At 41.4% G+C, this 19244-nt stretch overlaps 2 protein-coding genes across 5 annotated transcripts; both read left to right on the top strand.

Annotated features, from left to right (window-relative positions):
- Window positions 1-2579: 2579 nt before the first annotated feature.
- LOC114828650 (zinc finger protein 664-like) lies at window positions 2580-5725 on the top strand. The gene is made up of 4 exons (XM_013131516.4): window positions 2580-3113; window positions 3564-3625; window positions 3846-4014; window positions 4539-5725. Exons 1-4 carry the CDS (start codon window positions 2810-2812, stop codon window positions 5318-5320), a joined length of 1317 nt encoding a protein of 438 aa, XP_012986970.1. The 5' UTR covers window positions 2580-2809; the 3' UTR covers window positions 5321-5725.
- A 4235-nt stretch (window positions 5726-9960) lies between these two features.
- LOC114839784 (zinc finger protein 544-like) lies at window positions 9961-17988 on the top strand. 4 transcript variants are annotated; one of them, XM_034294385.1, is made up of 5 exons: window positions 9965-10717; window positions 12734-12795; window positions 13384-13552; window positions 13680-13724; window positions 13912-16043. In XM_034294385.1, the coding sequence occupies exon 5, from the start codon at window positions 13977-13979 to the stop codon at window positions 14985-14987; it is 1011 nt and encodes a 336-aa protein (XP_034150276.1). In that variant the 5' UTR covers window positions 9965-10717; window positions 12734-12795; window positions 13384-13552; window positions 13680-13724; window positions 13912-13976; the 3' UTR covers window positions 14988-16043. The 4 variants fall into 4 exon arrangements, with proteins under 4 accessions (XP_034150275.1, XP_034150276.1, XP_028977972.1 ...); XM_034294384.1 differs by having other exon boundaries at window positions 9961-10717; window positions 13680-16043; XM_029122139.2 differs by having other exon boundaries at window positions 10045-10717; window positions 13680-16043.
- The last annotated feature ends 1256 nt before the right edge of the window (window positions 17989-19244 follow it).

The raw sequence follows: 19244 nt of genomic DNA, 5'->3' as shown, positions 1-19244 counted from the left end.
TGGGATCACTGGGAGAAGATTTATCGTACCTGACTATGCACAAAAGAAAACACCTGACACAAAGGAATGCACAAAAGAACATACGTCCATTCAAACATAGCTCAAAACCAAAACAAACGGGGCTATGTCAAGTGGAACATGGCATTTGAGAATTTCTGATTAGAATTACGGTTAATAATCATTAGTGACGTGTAATTTCATGGGGTATAGATGGTATATCTATAGAAATAGTATAGATGGTATATCTATATAAATAGTATAGATGGTATATCTATAGATATAGGATGGATGGTATATCTATAGAAATAGGATAGATGGTATATCTATAGAAATAGTATAGATGGTATACCTATAGATATAGGATAGATGGTATATCTATTGAAATAGTATAGATGGTATATCTATAGATATAAGATAGATGGTATATCTATAGATATAGGATAGATGGTGTATATTGCAGCACTATGTTTGGGGATTCACGTGAAACCAGTATGAGACCATTTTCTAACTAAACGCATTCTAGGCAAATGCAATCGAACTATGCACTGTGGCCTTGATTAACCAATAGTGTGTTAGATAAAATCAAATTAGGTACCACATACGTTTAGCTGACATCATATTTGAGTATGAAATAAAGAAACACAAGTTTTATTAAATATTTAAATAATGATGTTCCCCCTTTTATCTGTATTATTGGATCCATTAATTTATTCATCTATATATTTATTGTACATTTCTGTCTTCTTATATTTATTATTTTTTCCCCCTATTAATGCGTACATTTGTTTGTTTATATATATCTATGTATATTTGCCTATTCATGTTTATTTATATAAACATTAAATATTTAGATATTTCAAAGTCTATTTGTTTGCTCCGTAGCCGACCAGAAGGCCCTGCAACGGGTGGTGAAATCCGCCAAGCACATCACTGGTACCCAGCTCCCAGCCATCACAGACATCCAGCACATCACTGGTACCCAGCTCCCAACCATCACAGACATCCAGCACATCACTGGTACCCAGCTCCCAACCATCACAGACATCCAGCACATCACTGGTACCCAGCTCCCAACCATCACAGACATCCAGCACATCACTGGTACCCAGCTCCCAACCATCACAGACCTCCAGCACATCACTGGTACCCAGCTCCCAACCATCACAGACATCCAGCACATCACTGGTACCCAGCTCCCAACCATCACAGACATCCAGCACATCACTGGTAACCAGCTCCCAACCATCACAGACATCCAGCACATCACTGGTACCCAGCTCCCAACCATCACAGACATCCAGCACATCACTGGTACCCAGCTCCCAACCATCACAGACATCCAGCACATCACTGGTACCCAGCTCCCAACCATCACAGACATCCAGCACATCACTGGTACCCAGCTCCCAACCATCACAGACATCCAGCACATCACTGGTACCCAGCTCCCAACCATCACAGACATCCAGCACATCACTGGTACCCAGCTCCCAACCATCACAGACATCCAGCACATCACTGGTACCCAGCTCCCAACCATCACAGACATCCAGCACATCACTGGTACCCAGCTCCCAACCATCACAGACATCCAGCACATCACTGGTACCCAGCTCCCAACCATCACAGACATCCAGCACATCACTGGTACCCAGCTCCCAACCATCACAGACATCCAGCACATCACTGGTACCCAGCTCCCAACCATCACAGACATCCAGCACATCACTGGTACCCAGCTCCCAACCATCACAGACCTCCAGCACAAGCGGTGTCTGCACAGGGTGCATGGCATCACCAGAGAACCTTCACATCCATGCCATACTGTTTGTCCTCCTACCATCAGGCGGGCGTTACAGGTCTCTTCGTTTCCACACCAGCAGGCTCAGGAACAGTTTCTTTCTATCTAGTGTAACCATGCTGAACTCTGTGACCCATTACTAACCATACCCCCCCACACCACTCAGTACTGCCTCTCAGGGACCTTGTTGCACTACTCCCTTGTACTACTGGACTCTGACACTGCCTTGCCAAGTCTTATAAGTTAGTTTTCAGTGATTATAGGTACGTGTCTACCTCAGGAACCTCACTGCTGCTATCCCTGCATGTCAGTTGCTCTTGCACCTTGCACCTCCAATTTCCTCGTTTGCACATCTTAAATGCCAATTAGAATAGACATTTGTACCCGTGCAACTATTTATCCCACTTATAACATTATACTTTACTTGTAAATGTTCTTTCCTCCTCAATTTGCCTTAATTGCACATTTAGTATTGCCATCTGTACTGCATTTACCTTCATTGCACATCTGTACATTCCAACTTGTAATATACATATACCTACTTAATATTTGTAATTTTTCTGCCCTCTTCTATTCGCACTTCTGGTTAGATGCTAACTGCATTTCGTTGTACTGTATTTGTACTTGTTCAATTATAATAAAGTTGAATCTAATCTAAACTATTTATTTCTAATTATGCCAGGTTTGAGGTTGTCAGTAGATGGGGGTTGTGCGTCTTTGAGTCGTGGTGGGTCTGAACTGCGGGTGTGACGTATAACGTAGTGGACTGGGACGCTTGTTCAACAACAGTCGCCACTTCGGTAGCTTGCTAGCAAAAATAGGAAAACTCTTTAGACCGTTTTATTGTATATTCGTCAATGTGTTTTGAACACACTTCGTTTGTTTTTATTGGCTAGCGGTTTTTTATTTAAATACTTCATTTCTTTTGCTAGGGTACTGAAACATACATTGTTGTTTACAGTTAGCTAGTTTAAGTTAGCAATAGCCTAGCTAGCTAAAATCCCGACGATGAGTTCACTAAACTACTCTTCCCCTACTAAAGAAGAGGTTTGCTGGACGCTGAAAGACGGTGTCTGGCTGAACATTGTCGTGAAAGAGGAAAATGAGGAGGAGGATGTGACAGTTGAAAAAGTGAAAGCTGAGGCTGTTACAGTGAAAGAAGAAGAGAATGACGTTCCTGTGAATGAAATGAAGCAGGTGGAAAATATGACTGAGAAGAAAGTGAAAGGTGCAGTTTTGAGAGTGAAGACGGGGAAGATTACTGTCACATTAGAGGAGGAGGAGGACGTGGCTGGAGGTCGCATTAGCACCAGTAAGTACTGTCTGTATGTGTATAGTTGTGTGGTTATCATTTAAAAATGGATGTGATTGTTAAATATGATGTTGTTGTAGCGTTGTGTGTGAATCATATTTCCGTAAAGGCAAGTAGAGAGTGCCAGACGCCGAACACCTTAAGCATGGAGAAACAACCAGTAGCAGAAGTAGTATTTCTCTAGTTATGTCGGTTATCATGACTTTACGCAGCTGTCTGGCAAATAGTTTTCGTGATCACTGAAAGGATTACTGTGTTCTCTGAAATAAACAGTATTGCAATGAAGTAGGACATTATCTTGAAGGATGCGCTGTGGACAGGCATTCCTCCATTTACTAGCGCTGTCCTACAGAGCTGGCTTTGAGAAAGGCTTCTGTACAGATCAATGTATAACGTTAAAAGCATTTAAAGATTCTCTACATTGATTGTCTGACCTTTTCATTCCCACAGGAGAGAGAAGGGATTATCCTGGATCAACTGGGGACCCTCAACAACACCAAGGTCCTGACAAGGTAGAGAAGATTCTCTCCACATTATAATCTGGTCTAGTTGGTACAGTGTGGTCTGGTTCTGTTATACAACAGGTCTGGTTCTATTATACAGCGTGTTGTGGTTCTGTTATACAGCGTGGTCTGGTTCTATTATACAGCGTGGTCTGGTTCTGTTATACAGCTGGTCTAGATCAGGTTCTTCATCCTTAATCACGTGTCTATCCTCTCTTTATGGTTACAGGACAACAGTATCCTACCCCTCCCATACTTCCCTGAGTCCCTGGGTCGTGTCTCTGTCAGTAGGACTTTACTGTTGGGTCTGAAGAGGGTGTCAGTGAGGCTGGTGGACTGCAGGAAACCTCTGGGACTGAACGATAACACAAGAGGAGGAGGAGATTTGACACATCAGAGTAAGTTGTAGTTTTTGTTTCAGATATTTGTTTTATTGGCAGTACTGTCCATCATGACAAAAGCATCATCATCCTCCAGCAGGTTGACAGTACAGTCCATCATGATAAAAACATCATCCTCCAGCAGGTTGACAGTACAATCCATCATGACTAAAACATCATCCTCCAGCAGGTTGACAGTACAATCCATCATGACTAAAACATCATCCTCCAGCAGGTTGACAGTACAATCCATCATGACTAAAACATCATCCTCCAGCAGGTTGACAGTACAGTACGAGTGAACAATATTTCCCTGTGTTGTGGCCTTAGCAACTGGCAATTTGTCCCAGATGAACTGTTAACTTTAAAGCTGTTAACTTAATAGCAGTGTAAGACTGCTTCCAGAGCTCCATGGATTCTTTGTACAATACTGATACGTTAAACATGTTTCTTAACTGAAAATCCATGTAGAGTTGGTCTCAGGACAGATTGTGTTGGAATAACGTGGGGTGAGAAGTTAACCATCTGATTTTGTCACACAGGACAGAGGCATAAATATCGTGGGAAGCCTCAAAAACATTATGATGAGAAAGCAGAGAAGAGTCACTCCAGATCAGAAAACCTCAAGAAACACCAGCAGAAACCTACTGGGAAGGGATCTCATCACCACTCTGACAGTGGGAAAAGCTTTATCAACTCAAGTGAACAAATAATAAACAGAGCACCTACAGGGGAGAAGTCTCATGGCTGTGATCAGTGTGGGAAAAGATTCACTCGGTCAACAAACCTGAATCTACACAAGAGGGTGCATAGTGGAGAGAAGCCATACCACTGTTCCAACTGTGTCAAAACTTTTGCTCGATTGAACAAACTAAAAATACACGAAAGAACACACACAGGAGAGAAGCCTTATCACTGCTTCATTTGTGGAACAAACTTTAATACTTCAAGCAGCCTCACATCACACAAGAGAACCCACACAGGAGAGAAACCTTATCGTTGTGATCAGTGTAAGAGGAGATTTGGTTTCTTAGGCAATCTGATAAGTCACAAGCGTACCCACACTGGAGAGAAACCTTTCTGCTGTTCAGACTGTGGGAAGGGTTTTACTACCTCAACCAACCTGGCATCACACCAGAGAACCCACACTGGAGAGAAACCTTATGGTTGTGATCGGTGTAAGCGGAGATTTGCCTTCTTAGGCAACCTGACTAGTCACAAGCGTACCCACACTGGAGAGAAACCTTACTTCTGTTCAAAGTGTGGGAAGTGTTTTGCTACCTCAAGCAACCTGGCATCACATCAGAGAACCCACGAAGGGTAGATCTTATTGCTGAAATCAACACGACAAGGGTCTGAGAATATTTGTCAGTTTGCACACCAGGATGCAATTATCAATATTGCATAAATTAGGCTAATTGCTTTATTAATTAGTTTTTTTGATTGAACAATTTCAATAAAGGTTAGATTACTTTCTTATTTTCAGTGTAAATCAAGCTAAAGAAAAACTTTTCCATTTGTTTTAGAGAAAAGAAAACAAGGATGAAGGAAGTTAGTTTGATCTGTTGCTGAAGGTCTGGTATTTCTTATTTCTATAATCACAACCCCCATTCATACACTATGTTATACTGTTTTTTTATTTTCTTAGATTAGAGGTGTGATTTCAGTCTTACATATTTTAGCAAGTGTAAAAATATAAAAATGTTTTAATAAATTTAGTAGTAATGAATAGAATTTGGAGTGAGTATTTTTGGTTTGGAATTTTGCATCTTTGTGAGACCTGATTCTGCATAAAGGGGAGAAGTAACCCTGATAGATTTATAAGGTTTTCCTGTTATTAAAATTTGGTGCTTCTCATAAATATATATTGGTAGTCTTAAAGTGGGGTTAGAGAAAGACACCAGAAACATCCTAGAAAATTTTGATATGAAAAACCTGGAACTCTGATTGGTGGGAGTTTGAATAAACATTGAATTATATTTCCAACCCATTTTCTGTATTAACCTATGTCCATGTCATTTTCCTATGTCCATGTTGTTTTCCCTGAGGTTCTCTGTGTTATCCTATGTCCATGTTGTTTTACCTGATGTTGTCTGAGTTTTCCTATGTCCATGTTGTTTTCCCTGAGGTTCTCTGTGTTATCCTATGTCCATGTTGTTTTACCTGATGTTCTCTGTGTTATCCTATGTCCATGTTGTTTTACTTGATGTTGTCTGAGTTTTCCTATGTCCATGTTGTTTTACCTGAGGTTCTCTGTGTTTTCCTATGTACAAGTTATTGTCAGATTAGTTAATTGGGGATTTTTGCTTCTGTTAGGTGGTCCATTGAGATCCTGCGTCTGTGGGAATAATGGAATATAAACTAGGGTCATTGTGCTATACATTAGCAGTGGTTTTAGATAGCAATTTAGTTGAGGATTTTAGCCAAACCTAAAAGATCTTTGTTCATGTCTGATTCACATGTGGTTTTGGGGATGCCAGCTGTACTGTTAATACTCAGTGGTAGAAAAGAAAACCTGGCAGGTCCTGCAAAAAAAGCATATCAGCCTTTGGATTGAGCCAAGGATAATCATGTGTTTTGAAGGTAAGACCATGTTGATTCTGGCCCAGTTTGAGGGTAGGACAGTATTGATTCTGGTACAGTTTCAGGGTAGGACAGTGTTGATTCTGGTCCAGTTTGAGGGTAGGACAGTGTTGATTCTGGTCCAGTTTGAGGGTAGGACACTTGATTCTGGTCCAGTTTGAGGGTAGGACAGTGTTGATTCTGGTTCAGTTTGAGGGTAGGATACTGATTCTGGTTCAGTTTGAGGGTAGGACAGTGTTGATTCTGGTTCAGTTTGAGGGTAGGACAGTGTTGATTCTGGTCCAGTTTGAGGGTAGGACAGTGTTGATTCTGGTCCAGTTTGAGGGTAGGACAGTGTTGATTCTGGTCCAGTTTGAGGGTAGGACACTTGATTCTGGTCCAGTTTGAGGGTAGGACAGTGTTGATTCTGGTTCAGTTTGAGGGTAGGATACTGATTCTGGTTCAGTTTGAGGGTAGGACAGTGTTGATTCTGGTTCAGTTTGAGGGTAGGGCATTGATTCTGGTTCAGTTTGAGGGTAGGACAGTGTTGATTCTGGTCCAGTTTTAGGGTAGGACCGTGTTGATTCTGGTCCAGTTTTAGGGTAGGACCGTGTTGATTCTGGTCCAGTTTGAGGGTAGGACCGTGTTGATTCTGGTTCAGTTTGAGGGTAGGATACTGATTCTGGTTCAGTTTGAGGGTAGGACCGTGTTGATTCTGGTCCAGTTTGAGGGTAGGACAGTGTTGATTCTGGTCCAGTTTTAGGGTAGGACCGTGTTGATTCTGGTCCAGTTTGAGGGTAGGACCGTGTTGATTCTGGTTCAGTTTGAGGGTAGGACAGTGTTGATTCTGGTCCAGTTTGAGGGTAGGACATTGTTGATTCTGGTCCAGTTTGAGGGTAGGACCGTGTTGATTCTGGTCCAGTTTGAGGGTAGGACCGTGTTGATTCTGGTCCAGTTTGAGGGTAGGACCGTGTTGATTCTGGTCCAGTTTGAGGGTAGGACCGTGTTGATTCTGGTCCAGTTTGAGGGTAGGACACTTGATTCTGGTCCAGTTTGAGGGTAGGACAGTGTTGATTCTGGTCCAGTTTTAGGGTAGGACCGTGTTGATTCTGGTCCAGTTTGAGGGTAGGACCGTGTTGATTCTGGTTCAGTTTGAGGGTAGGACACTTGATTCTGGTCCAGTTTGAGGGTAGGACAGTGTTGATTCTGGTTCAGTTTGAGGGTAGGACCGTGTTGATTCTGGTCCAGTTTGAGGGTAGGACACTTGATTTGAGGCAGATTCATCAGGACGATATTCTAAATTCGTTTGGAAACGTTTTCAAGACTGAATTTAAACAATGTCCTGACATTGTTTAATGTAATGCTACAGAAGGAGAATGGGATGGGATCAGCTGATCCAGGGTGGATAGTACTGTGAGTGTCTGAAGCAAGTATGAAGAAATTACAATTCAATGTAAACTGGTCGATGATCCGGGAGGAATGTTGCAATTGGGAATATCCCAGTCACCCTGAAACATTTTGTGGAACAAAATATTTGAAACATGAACCAAAAATGTTAACTGCAAGTATCTTTTGGTCATTAATCCTTATTTCAGTAAAAATCGTACATATGACCCCTTCAAGGACGCAAAACGGAAATACCGACATGGGTGTTTTTTTAACTGCATCACCCACTCCAGACCGCAGGTGGAGCTGTTTGCATCACCCACTCCAGACCGCAGGTGGAGCTGTTTGCATCATCCACTCCAGACCGCAGGTGGAGCTGTTTGCATCACCCACTCCAGACCGCAGGTGGAGCTGTTTGCATCACCCACTCCAGACCGCAGGTGGAGCTGTTTGCATCACCCACTCCAGACCGCAGGTGGAGCTGTTTGCATCACCCACTCCAGACCGCAGGTGGAGCTGTTTGCATCTAAGAGATGCACTAGGGCAACTCAGAGGGATTGAGAAACCAGACGAGGGATTATCTATTACCAAGCATCTCAGTCGCTTCCATAAATAAGGGTAGGGTAGAAACTGTGTAAATGGTTTCCTGAAACATTATTTTAAAGCAAATCCTCATTAAGTACTTTTTATGTTTTTGTTTGTGTTTATGTAAACTTGGTTAAAGGCAGTGACATTCATATTTTTATTAAAGTTGATCTGAATGTTTCCCATAAATGGCAATTCTTTATTAACTCATATGCAAGAGGTTTTAGACTTAATATTGTAGTACACTGACAGGTTTATAACTAAAGGCCTGTAGCCAGGTTAAATTAAATTATTAGAACCATCTTGTTTTTCAGAATACCATTTACTAAATGAAGCATATTGTAATAAATTGTTCCAATAAGTCAAATGTTTCCATCATAAAAAGCATATTCAAAGCTGTTTTATTCCTCAAAGGGAAACTTGGACCGGATAGCATGGACAACAAGCAGGTTTAGGCACTCTTCTTCCCAAGTGCCCCCTTGCCCACAGGGTGAATTGTCTACAGGCAATCAACCTGTAAAGACTGAAACATGAATATTGATTAGTGTGGAACACTTCATTGTAATTTATTAATTTGTCATGTCATCAGTTGTGGAGCTACAGACTCCACATTAATTGACTTACAAAAATGTCTAATAAACTGAGGCCCAGCCACGGCTCTAATACCTGTAGCTGTGTTAAACCAGCTACATAGTGAGCTAATTACAAATTCCAGCACAAGGACACACCTCAAATGTAATTAGTTCACATACTGTAGTTATAGCTGTAGCTCATGCCTAACGAAGTAATACCCAGCTGATTCTCTAAACACGTGTCTAAATAGTTACATACGTACAGGCGTTTTGACATAGCTTGCTCCCATATTCAAAGACATGATAGTAACTCCGCACAAAGCAACATATGTTTAACCTAGCGGACAAGTTATCAACTGGACCATAAGCTTGTGATGTTGTACACAACGTGAAAGTAACAGTAGCTGCAACTCACCGGCTATTTATAAGGCGCTCCAAACTTTCTGCCCGAACATACTTCAGAGAAAGCATGGCCATCTCTAAAAGGTCTTTCTCTTCACAGACCATGGGGAAGAGCCTGTTGTCAAGGATGCATGACAGTTCTCCTGAACCACCAATACCCAGGTCGCGCCGGTCTGCCTCTTTGCAGCAGATAGATAATGTCTTTGTTGGCATTGCCGTGTTGTTCAACATGTTATCTATATGTATTCCGACACAACTAAATGTTCTGTTTCATATGAAACAACTACGGGAACACATTTACGTATTGGTTCAAAAGTATACGCCAAGGGATGAACAGGCACTGCATCCCAGATATGTCTGTCTCCCATTGTTACTGCAGTTTGACGGGGTTGATATTAGAACGCTACCATTCCACTGACGTCAGTCGTATACGTCATTCCAACAAGGCGGTGCCCAATACTTTTCAAGTACACAATAGGAATTTATATTATTTATACTATATGGCGTACATTTTTATCATGTATTCTTTATGTTATTAAATATATACCCAATTATGATATCAATGTGTGTAATCACGATTCAATTTAAGGTTGAACTATCATGGTGACGTATAACGTAGTGGACGTGGACGCTTGTTCAACAACAGTCGTCACCTCTGTAGCTTGCTGGCAAAAATAGGAAACGCTTTAGACCGTTTTAGTGTATATTAGACGCTGTGTTTTGAACACACTTCATTTGTTTTTATTGGCTAGCAGATTTAATTTAATGACTTTGTTTCGCTAGGGTACTGAAACATACATTGTTGTTTTCAGTTAGCTGGCTAAAGGTAGCAATAGCCTAGCTAGCTAAAATCCCAACGATGAGTTCACTAAACTACTCTTCCCCTACTAAAGAAGAGGTTTGCTGGACGCTGAAAGACGGTGTCTGGCTGAACATTGTCGTGAAAGAGGAAAATGAGGAGGAGGATGTGACAGTTGAAAAAGTGGAGTCTGAGGCTGTTCAAGTGAAAGAAGAAGAGAATGACGTTCCTGTGAAAGAAGAGAAAGAATTTTTTATGGTGAAAGAGGAGGAGAACGAAGTTCCTGCGAATGAAATGAAACATGTGGAAAATATGACTGAGAAGAAAGTGAAAGGTGCAGATTTGAGAATGAAAACGGGGAAGATTACTGTCACATTAGAGGAGGAGGAAGTGGCTGGAGGTCGCATTAGCACCAGTAAGTACTGTGTACTGTGAGGGAATAAATTATTTGTTCCCCAGCTGATTTTGTACGTTTGCCCACTGACAAAAAAATGATCAGCCTATTATTTTTATGGTAGGTTTATTTGAACAGTGATTGACAGAATAACAACAAAAAAATCCAGAAAAACGCATTTCAAAAATGTTATACGTTTATTTGGATTTTAATGAGTGAAATAAGTATTCGATCCCTCTGCAAAACATGACTTAGTACTTGGTGGCAAAACCCTTGTTGGCAATCACAGAGGTCAGATTTCTTTTAGTTGGCAATCACAGAGGTCAGATTTCTTTTAGTTGGCCACCAGGTTTGCACACATCTCAGGAGGGATTTTGTCTTTGCAGATCTTGCCAAGTAATTAAGGTTTCAAGGCTGACGTTTGGCAACTCGAACCTTCAGCTCCCTGGCTAGGCCACTCCAGGACCTTAATGTGCTTCTTCTTGAGTCACTCCTTTGTTGCTTTGGCCGTGTGTTTTGGGTCATTGTCATGCTGGAATACCCATCCATGACCCATTTTCAATGCCCTGGCTGAGGAAGGAGGTTCTCACCCAAGATTTGACGATACATGGCCCCTTCCATTGTCCCTTTGATGCAGTGAAGTTGTCCTGTCCCCTTAGCGGAAACCCCCCCCCAAAGCATAATGTTTCCACCTCCATGTTTGACGGTGGGGATGGTGTTCTTGGGGTCATAGGCAGCATTCCTCCTCCTCCAAACATGGCAAGTTGAGTTGATGCCAAAGAGCTCGATTTTGGTCTCATCTGACCACAACACTTTCACCCAGTGTCCTCTGAATCATTCAGATGTTCATTGGCAAACTTCAGACGGCCTGTACATGTGCTTTCTTGAGCAGGGGGACCTTGCGGGCGCTGGAGGATTTCAGTCCTTCACGTCGTGGTGTGTTACCAATTGTTTTCTTGGTGACTATGTTCCCAGCTGCCTTGAGATCATTGACGATATCCTCCCGTGTAGTTCTGGGCTGATTCCTCACCGTTCTCATGATCATTTCAACTCCATGGGGGCAGTCTAGGGCGTGGAGCCCTAGACAGAGGGAGATTGACAGTTATTTAGTGTGTTCCATTTGCAAATAATGCCCAAACTGTTGTCACCTTCTCACCAAGCTGCTTGGCGATGGTCTTGTAGCCCATTCCAGCCTTGTGTAGGTCTACAATCGTGTCCCTGACATCCTTGGACAGCTCTTTGGTCTTGGCCATGGTGGAGAGTTTGGAATCTGATTGATTGATGGCTTATACAGGTAATATTTTTTTCCTAGCCACTGAAATTCAACACTACTGTTGTTTGCTCCTTGGGGTTTAAGGCCGGGTGTCTCTGTAAAGCACTTTGTGACAACTGCTGTTGTAAAAAGGGCTTTATAAATAAATTTGATTGAAATTTGATTAATATATACAGGTAACAAGCTGAGATTAGGAGCACGCCTAAAAAAATCATACTTTCGTGAAGGACCTTAAAGCATGGAGGCACAACCAGTAGCAGAAGTGTCCTTGGGAGAACAGAGTATTTCTCCAGTTATGTCGGTTGTCATGACTTCACGCAGCTGTCTGGCAAATCATTTTCGTGGTCCCTGAAAATAATCCATTCTTAAAGTATGGCTTTTATTTTGTATTTTTGTATTTACTTTAACTTCCATGACATACTGAATTTTTAATTAAGAAATTAATATTATATTCCATTGATTTTACACAGCATGTAAATGGATGACATGTCTAAATCCTACCTACAACAGGATGCTTCTGTGTGTTAACTTTTAAATACCAGACGTTGTAGATAACTTATGTACCACTTCTTCTCTGAAATAAACAGCATTGCAATGAAGAAGGACATTATCTTGAAGGATGCGCTGTGGACTGGCATTCCTCCATTTACTAGCGCTGTCCTACAGAGCTGGCTTTGAGAAAGGCTTCTGTACAGATCAATGTATAACGTTAAAAGCATTTAAAGATTCTCTACATTGATTGTCTGACCTTTTCATTCCCACAGGAGAGAGAAGGGATTATCCTGGATCAACTGGGGACCCTCAACAACACCAAGGTCCTGACAAGGTAGAGAAGATTCTCTCCACATTATAATCTGGTCTAGTTGGTACAGTGTGGTCTGGTTCTGTTATTCAGCATGGTCTGGTTCTATTATGCAGCTTGTTCTGGTTCTGTTATACAGCGTGTTCTGGTTCTGTTATACAGCATGTTCTGGTTCTATTATGCAGCGTGTTCTGGTTCTATTATACAGCGTGTTCTGGTTCTGTTATACAGCGTCTTCTGATACTGTTATGCAGCATGTTCTGGTTCTGTTATACAGCGTGGTCTGGTACTGTTATGCAGCGTGGTCTGGTTCTATTATTCAGCGTGGTCTGGTTCTATTATACTGCGTGGCCTGGTTCTATTATACAGCTGGTCTGGTTCTGTTATGCAGCGTGGTCTGGTTCTATTATACAGCGTGGTCTGGTTCTGTTATGCAGCGTGGTCTGGTTCCATTATGCAGCGTGGTCTGGTTCTGTTATGCAGCGTGGTCTGGTTCTGTTATGCAGCGTGGTCTGGTTCTGTTATACAGCGTGGTCTGGTTCTGTTATACAGCTGGTCTGGATCAGGTTCTTCATCCTTAATCACGTGTCTATCCTCTCTTTATGGTTACAGGACAACAGTATCCTACCCCTCCCATACTTCCCTGAGTCCCTGGGTCGTGTCTCTGTCAGTAGGACTTTACTGTTGGGTCTGAAGAGGGTGTCAGTGAGGCTGGTGGACTGCAGGAAACCTCTGGGACTGAACGATAACACAAGAGGAGGAGGAGATTTGACACATCAAGGTAAGTTGTAGTTTTTGTTTCAGATATTTGTTTTATTGACAGTACAGTCCATCATGACAAAAGCATCATCATCCTCCAGCATGTTGACAGTACAGTCCATCATGATTAAAACATCATCCTCCGGCAGGTTGACAGTACAATCCATCATGACTCAAACATCATCCTCCAGCAGGTTGACAGTACAGTCTATAATGACTCAAACTATCATCCTCCAGCAGTTTGACAGTACAGTCCATAATGACTGAAACATCATCCTCCAGCAGGTTGACAGTACAGTCCATCATGACTCAAACAACAACATCCTCCGGCAGGTTGACAGTACAGTCCATCATGACTCAAACAACATCATCCTCCGGCAGGTTGACAGTACAGTCTATAATGACTCAAACTATCATCCTCCAGCAGTTTGACAGTACAGTCCATAATGACTGAAACATCATCCTCCAGCAGGTTGACAGTACAATCCATCATGATTAAAACATCATCCTCCAGCAGGTTGACAGTACAGTCCATCATGACTCAAACAACAACATCCTCCGGCAGGTTGACAGTACAGTCCATCATGACTCAAACAACATCATCCTCCGGCAGGTTGACAGTACAGTCCATCATGACTCAAACAACATCATCCTCCGGCAGGTTGACAGTACAGTCCATCATGACTAAAACATCATCCTCCGGCAGGTTGACAGTACAGTCCATCATGACTGAAACATCATCCTCCGGCAGGTTGACAGTACAGTCCATCATGACTAAAACATCATCCTCCGGCTGGTTGACAGTACAGTCCATCATGACTAAAACAACATCATCCTCCGGCAGGTTGACAGTACAGTCCATCATGACTCAAACAACATCATCCTCCGGCAGGTTGACAGTACAGTCCATCATGACTCAAACAACATCATCCTCCGGCAGGTTGACAGTACAGTCCATCATGACTCAAACAACACCATCCTCCGGCAGGTTGACAGTACAGTCCATCATGACTGAAACAACATCATCCTCCGGCAGGTTGACAGTACAGTCCATCATGACTCAAACAACATCATCCTCCGGCAGGTTGACAGTACAGTCCATCATGACTCAAACAACACCATCCTCCGGCAGGTTGACAGTACGATCCATCATGACTCAAACAACATCATCCTCCGGCAGGTTGACAGTACAGTCCATCATGACTCAAACAACATCATCCTCCGGCAGGTTGACAGTACAGTCCATCATGAATAAAACATCATCCTCCAGCAGGTTGACAGTACAGTCCATCATGACTCAAACAACATCATCCTCCGGCAGGTTGACAGTACAGTCCATCATGAATAAAACATCATCCTCCAGCAGGTTGACAGTACAGTCCATCATGACTGAAACATCATCCCATTACAGGATGAGTGAACAATGTTTCCCTGTGTTGTGGCCAGCGTTGGGGTAATGCGTTACAGTATAAGACCACTAAATGTGTAACATAACGCATTAGTTATTTAATTTACGTAATCCCTTACTAGTTATAATTTCTAGTGAATAACACATTACTCAAGTTCCTTTTCTCTAGTAGCAAGTGGCAACAAAGGACGCAAAGATGGCAGCACCAGCTCTTCCAGATACAGGTTCTTCATGAAACACAAACCACAGCCACTTGCCTAGCTCCCATTCATTTAAAACGATATGTAACGTCGACTAGCGATTTGTGGAGCGGAAGGCTGAGCTTCGTGATTCAGGCCTTCGTGATTCAGGCCTTCGTGATTCAGGCCTTCGTGATTCAGGCCTTCGTGATTCAGGCCTTCGTGATTCAGGTAATATCTTGGTGGGATCTCTTGCCTGCTGGACAACCAAAGTTCAATCAGACATCATCCTCTGTTGGACAACCAAAGTTGATCCCAAATCAACCTCCATTATTTCCAGGCAAACGAATGTTCAATTTTGAATGAACAGGTAGCTGCCCCTTCAGAGCTATATTAGCAATATACAGAAAGTACATAGGGCAGCGGGGCTTGTTTGGGATTCACCAGAGTAAGCTTTTATTCCGTTAATAAACATTATGTAGCTCACATTGTTTTAGTATATGGGAGGTGTTAATAGTGGTTTAATAGTGGGCGTTTATATAAGCGGAGAAACATTTTCTTTTGTCAACTACAGTTCATAATAAATTAATATCTAAATACATGTTCTGTTTCTAAATGAGATTTTTCTGTATAATTTCAGAACAGATTTAGTAATTATTCACCTCTGAATAAAGTCATGAAACTAATGGATTATGCACATTATTGCAAAGTTTTCTTTTTGATTTAAATTGCAATTTTCTTTTTGAGGAGGTATGTTTATCAATGTATAAGTCAACAGATGTTATTTTTGTTCTTCATTGTTCACTGCAGTGGATCTATCTAGTATTGAAGTCTGTACATATAGGCTGTTAAATTAGCCTGGCCTGAAAATGTGGAGGCACGTTGATTAAAGAACTAAACGCAAGTACAGTGGGGAGAACAACGATTTGATACACTGCCGATTTTGCAGGTTTTCCTACTTACAAAGGATGTAATAAATGCAATAAAATGCTAATTATTTAAAAATCATACAATGTGATTTTCTGGATTTTTGTTTTAGATTCCGTCTTTCACAGTTGAAGTGTACGTATGATAAAAATGACAGTCCTAGCCATGCTTTATTAGTAGAAAAACCTGCAAAATCGGCAGTGTATCAAATACTTGTTCTCCCCACTGTATGTGCAAATAGTGTTTGTCATTATGGTATATTATTACTTATGGCAATAGGATTGGTCACTTTTGCTGTATAATGATTGATAATGTTATATGCTGGTGACTGACAATGACTATGCAATACCTGACTACATTATTATATGATGTCCCATTTAATCTCTGCCTTCTGGGCATAAGAGACCAACACGTGGATATAGAATCAAAGGACTGATCCTAAAGTAATGGCTAAGTTAATTAACAGCTTACTTTCTACAGCAAGTAACTAAGCAATGTAAACTAGTTATGGTAACTGTAATTAGTTACTAGTTCCCCAACACTGGTTGTGGCCTTAGCAAGTGGCTATTTGTCCCAGATGAACTGTTGAAGAATATCAAGCCACCATCAGCTGTTAACACTGTAAGACTGCATCCAGAGCTCCATGGATTCTTTGTACAATACTGATAATTTAAACATGTTTCTTAATTGAAAATCCATGTAGCGATGGTCTCAGGACAGATTGTGTTGGAATAACGTGGGGTGAGAAGTTAACCATCTGATTTTGTCACACAGGACAGAGGCGTAAATATCGTGGGAAGCCTCAAAAACATCATGATGAGAAAGCAGAGAAGAGTCACTCCAGATCAGAAAACCTCAAGAAACACCAGCAGAAACCTACTGGGAAAGGATCTCATCACCACTCTGACCGTGGGAAAAGCTTTATCAACTCAAGTGAACAAATAATAAAAAGAGCACCTACAGGGGAGAAGTCTCATGGCTGTGATCAGTGTGGAAAAAGATTCACTCGGTCAACAAACCTGAATCTACACAAGAGGGTGCACAGTGGAGAGAAACCATACCACTGTTCCAAATGTGTCAAGAGTTTTGCTCGATTGGACAAACTGAAAATACATGAAAGAACACACACAGGAGAGAAGCCTTATCACTGCTTCAGTTGTGGAACAAACTTTAATACTTCAAGCAGCCTCACATCACACAAGAGAACCCACACAGGAGAGAAACCTTATCGTTGTGATCGGTGTAAGAAGAGATTTGGTTTCTTGGGCAATCTGATAAGTCACAAGCGTACCCACACTGGAGAGAAACCTTACTGGTGCTCAGACTGTGGGAAGAGTTTTACTACCTCAACCAACTTGGCATCCCACCAGAGAATCCACAAAGGGTAGATCCTGTAGCTGAAATCAACATAACAAGGGTCTGGATATTTTTGTAAATTTGCACACCAGTGTGGTGCATTTATAAAAACTGCATAGATTAGGTTAATTGCTTCATTATTATATTTTTTCATTTAAATTTCATTTAAATTAAAGGTTAGATTTATTTTCTGTGTAAAATCAAGCTAATGAAAAACATTTACATTTTTCTTAGAGACAAGGACAAAGGATGTTAGTTTGATCTGTTTCTGAAAGTCTGATATTTCTGATTTCTATAATCACAACCCCCATTTATACACTGTATGTTATACTGTTTCTTCTATTTTCTTAGATTAGAGGTGTGATTTCAGTCTAACATATTTTAGCACGTGTAATCTCGTTTTAGTAGATGATTTAGTAATGAATAGAGTTTGTAGTGATTTGTAGTGAGTCCTTTTTTGGTTCAGAATTTTGCATCTTTGGAGACCTGATTCTGCATGGGGGAGAAATAAAACTATGATACATTTGTAAGGTTTTCTTGTTGAGGTGCTTCTCATGTTGGTATCATGAATAAACAAACCCTTTTCCAGAAATGCTGTGTAAAATGTTAAGATAAACAGAATGCAATGATGTGCAAATCATTTAAACCCTATATTCAATAGAAAATAGTACAAAGACAACATATCAAGTGTTGAAAGTGAGAAATGTTATTGTTACTTAAAAAATATATACCCACTTTGAATTTCATGCCAGCAACACGATTCAAAAAAGCTGTGATAGAGGCAACAAAAAACTGGAAAAGTTGTGTAATACTAAAAAAAACCTGGTGGAACATCTCACAACTGATTAGGTTAATTGACAGCAGTTTAGTAACATGATTGTGTATAAAAAAGAGGGTCATTCAGAAGTAAAGATGAGGAGGGGTTCACTCTGTGAAAAACTGTGCAGGCAAATAGTGCAACAATTTAAGAGTCAAGTTTCTCAATGTAAAGTTGCAGAGTTTGGGCATCTCATCTATGATACTTAATATCAGTAAAAGATTCAGAGAATCAGGAGGAATCTCTGTACACAAGGGACAAGGCCAAAAACCAATATTGGATGGCCATGATCTTCGGGCTCTCAGGCGGCACTGCATTAAAAACAGACAGGATTCTGTAGTGGAAATCACTGCATGGGCTCAGGAACACTTCAGAAAACCATTGTCTGTGAACACAGTACATCGTTGCATCCACAAATGCAAATGAAAACTCTACCATAAAAAGATGAAACCAGATATAAACAAGATCCAGAACCCCCACCGCCTTCTCTGGGCCTGAGCTCATTTAAGATGGACTGAGACAGAGTGGAAAATTTTACATCAAAAATGTAAAATTATTTTTGGGAATCATGGACGACGCGTCCTCCAGACTAAAGAGGAGAGGGACCATCCGGCTTGTTGTCAGGGCGCAGTTCAAAAGCGTCCGTGATGGTATGGGGGTGCATTAGTGCACATGGCATGGGGGACTTGCACGTATGTGAAGGCACCATTAATGTTAAATATTGTATACAGGTTTGGCACAACATGCTGCCAGACGACGTCTTTGTCAGGGAAGGCCTTGCATATTTCAGCAAGACAATGCCAAACTACATTCTGCACGTATTACAACAGCATGGCTCCATAGTAAAAGAGTCCAGGTGCTAAACTGCCTGCCTGCAGTCCCGGACTGTTGAGTAGCTGCAATCCTGTATCAAGCAAGAATGGGAAAACATTTCATTTTCAAAACTACAGCAATTGGTTTCCTCAGTTCCCGAACGTGTACAGAGTGTTGTTAGAAGAGGTGATGCAACACAGCATTCTGTTTTCAT

This window comes from Esox lucius, chromosome 9 (assembly GCF_011004845.1).
Source record: "Esox lucius isolate fEsoLuc1 chromosome 9, fEsoLuc1.pri, whole genome shotgun sequence".
In the NCBI taxonomy this organism is placed as follows: Eukaryota; Metazoa; Chordata; class Actinopteri; order Esociformes; family Esocidae; genus Esox; species Esox lucius.
The sequence above is the reverse complement of the archived record's forward strand: the minus strand, read 5'-3'. Positions and strand labels throughout refer to the sequence as shown.

What these genes read in the sequence shown, in the direction of transcription:
- LOC114828650 (XM_013131516.4), top strand. Translation starts at nt 2,810, where the DNA reads ATGAGTTCACTAAACTACTCTTCCCCTACTAAAGAAGAGGTTTGCTGG. An exon ending in TGGAGGTCGCATTAGCACCA is followed by an intron (nt 3,114 to 3,563) that starts GTAAGTACTGTC and finishes TCATTCCCACAG; the next exon opens with GAGAGAGAAGGGATTATCCT. An exon ending in AGGAGATTTGACACATCAGA is followed by an intron (nt 4,015 to 4,538) that starts GTAAGTTGTAGT and finishes TTTGTCACACAG; the next exon opens with GACAGAGGCATAAATATCGT.
- LOC114839784 (XM_029122138.2), top strand. Translation starts at nt 10,363, where the DNA reads ATGAGTTCACTAAACTACTCTTCCCCTACTAAAGAAGAGGTTTGCTGG. An exon ending in TGGAGGTCGCATTAGCACCA is followed by an intron (nt 10,718 to 12,733) that starts GTAAGTACTGTG and finishes TCATTCCCACAG; the next exon opens with GAGAGAGAAGGGATTATCCT. An exon ending in AGGAGATTTGACACATCAAG is followed by an intron (nt 13,553 to 16,818) that starts GTAAGTTGTAGT and finishes TTTGTCACACAG; the next exon opens with GACAGAGGCGTAAATATCGT.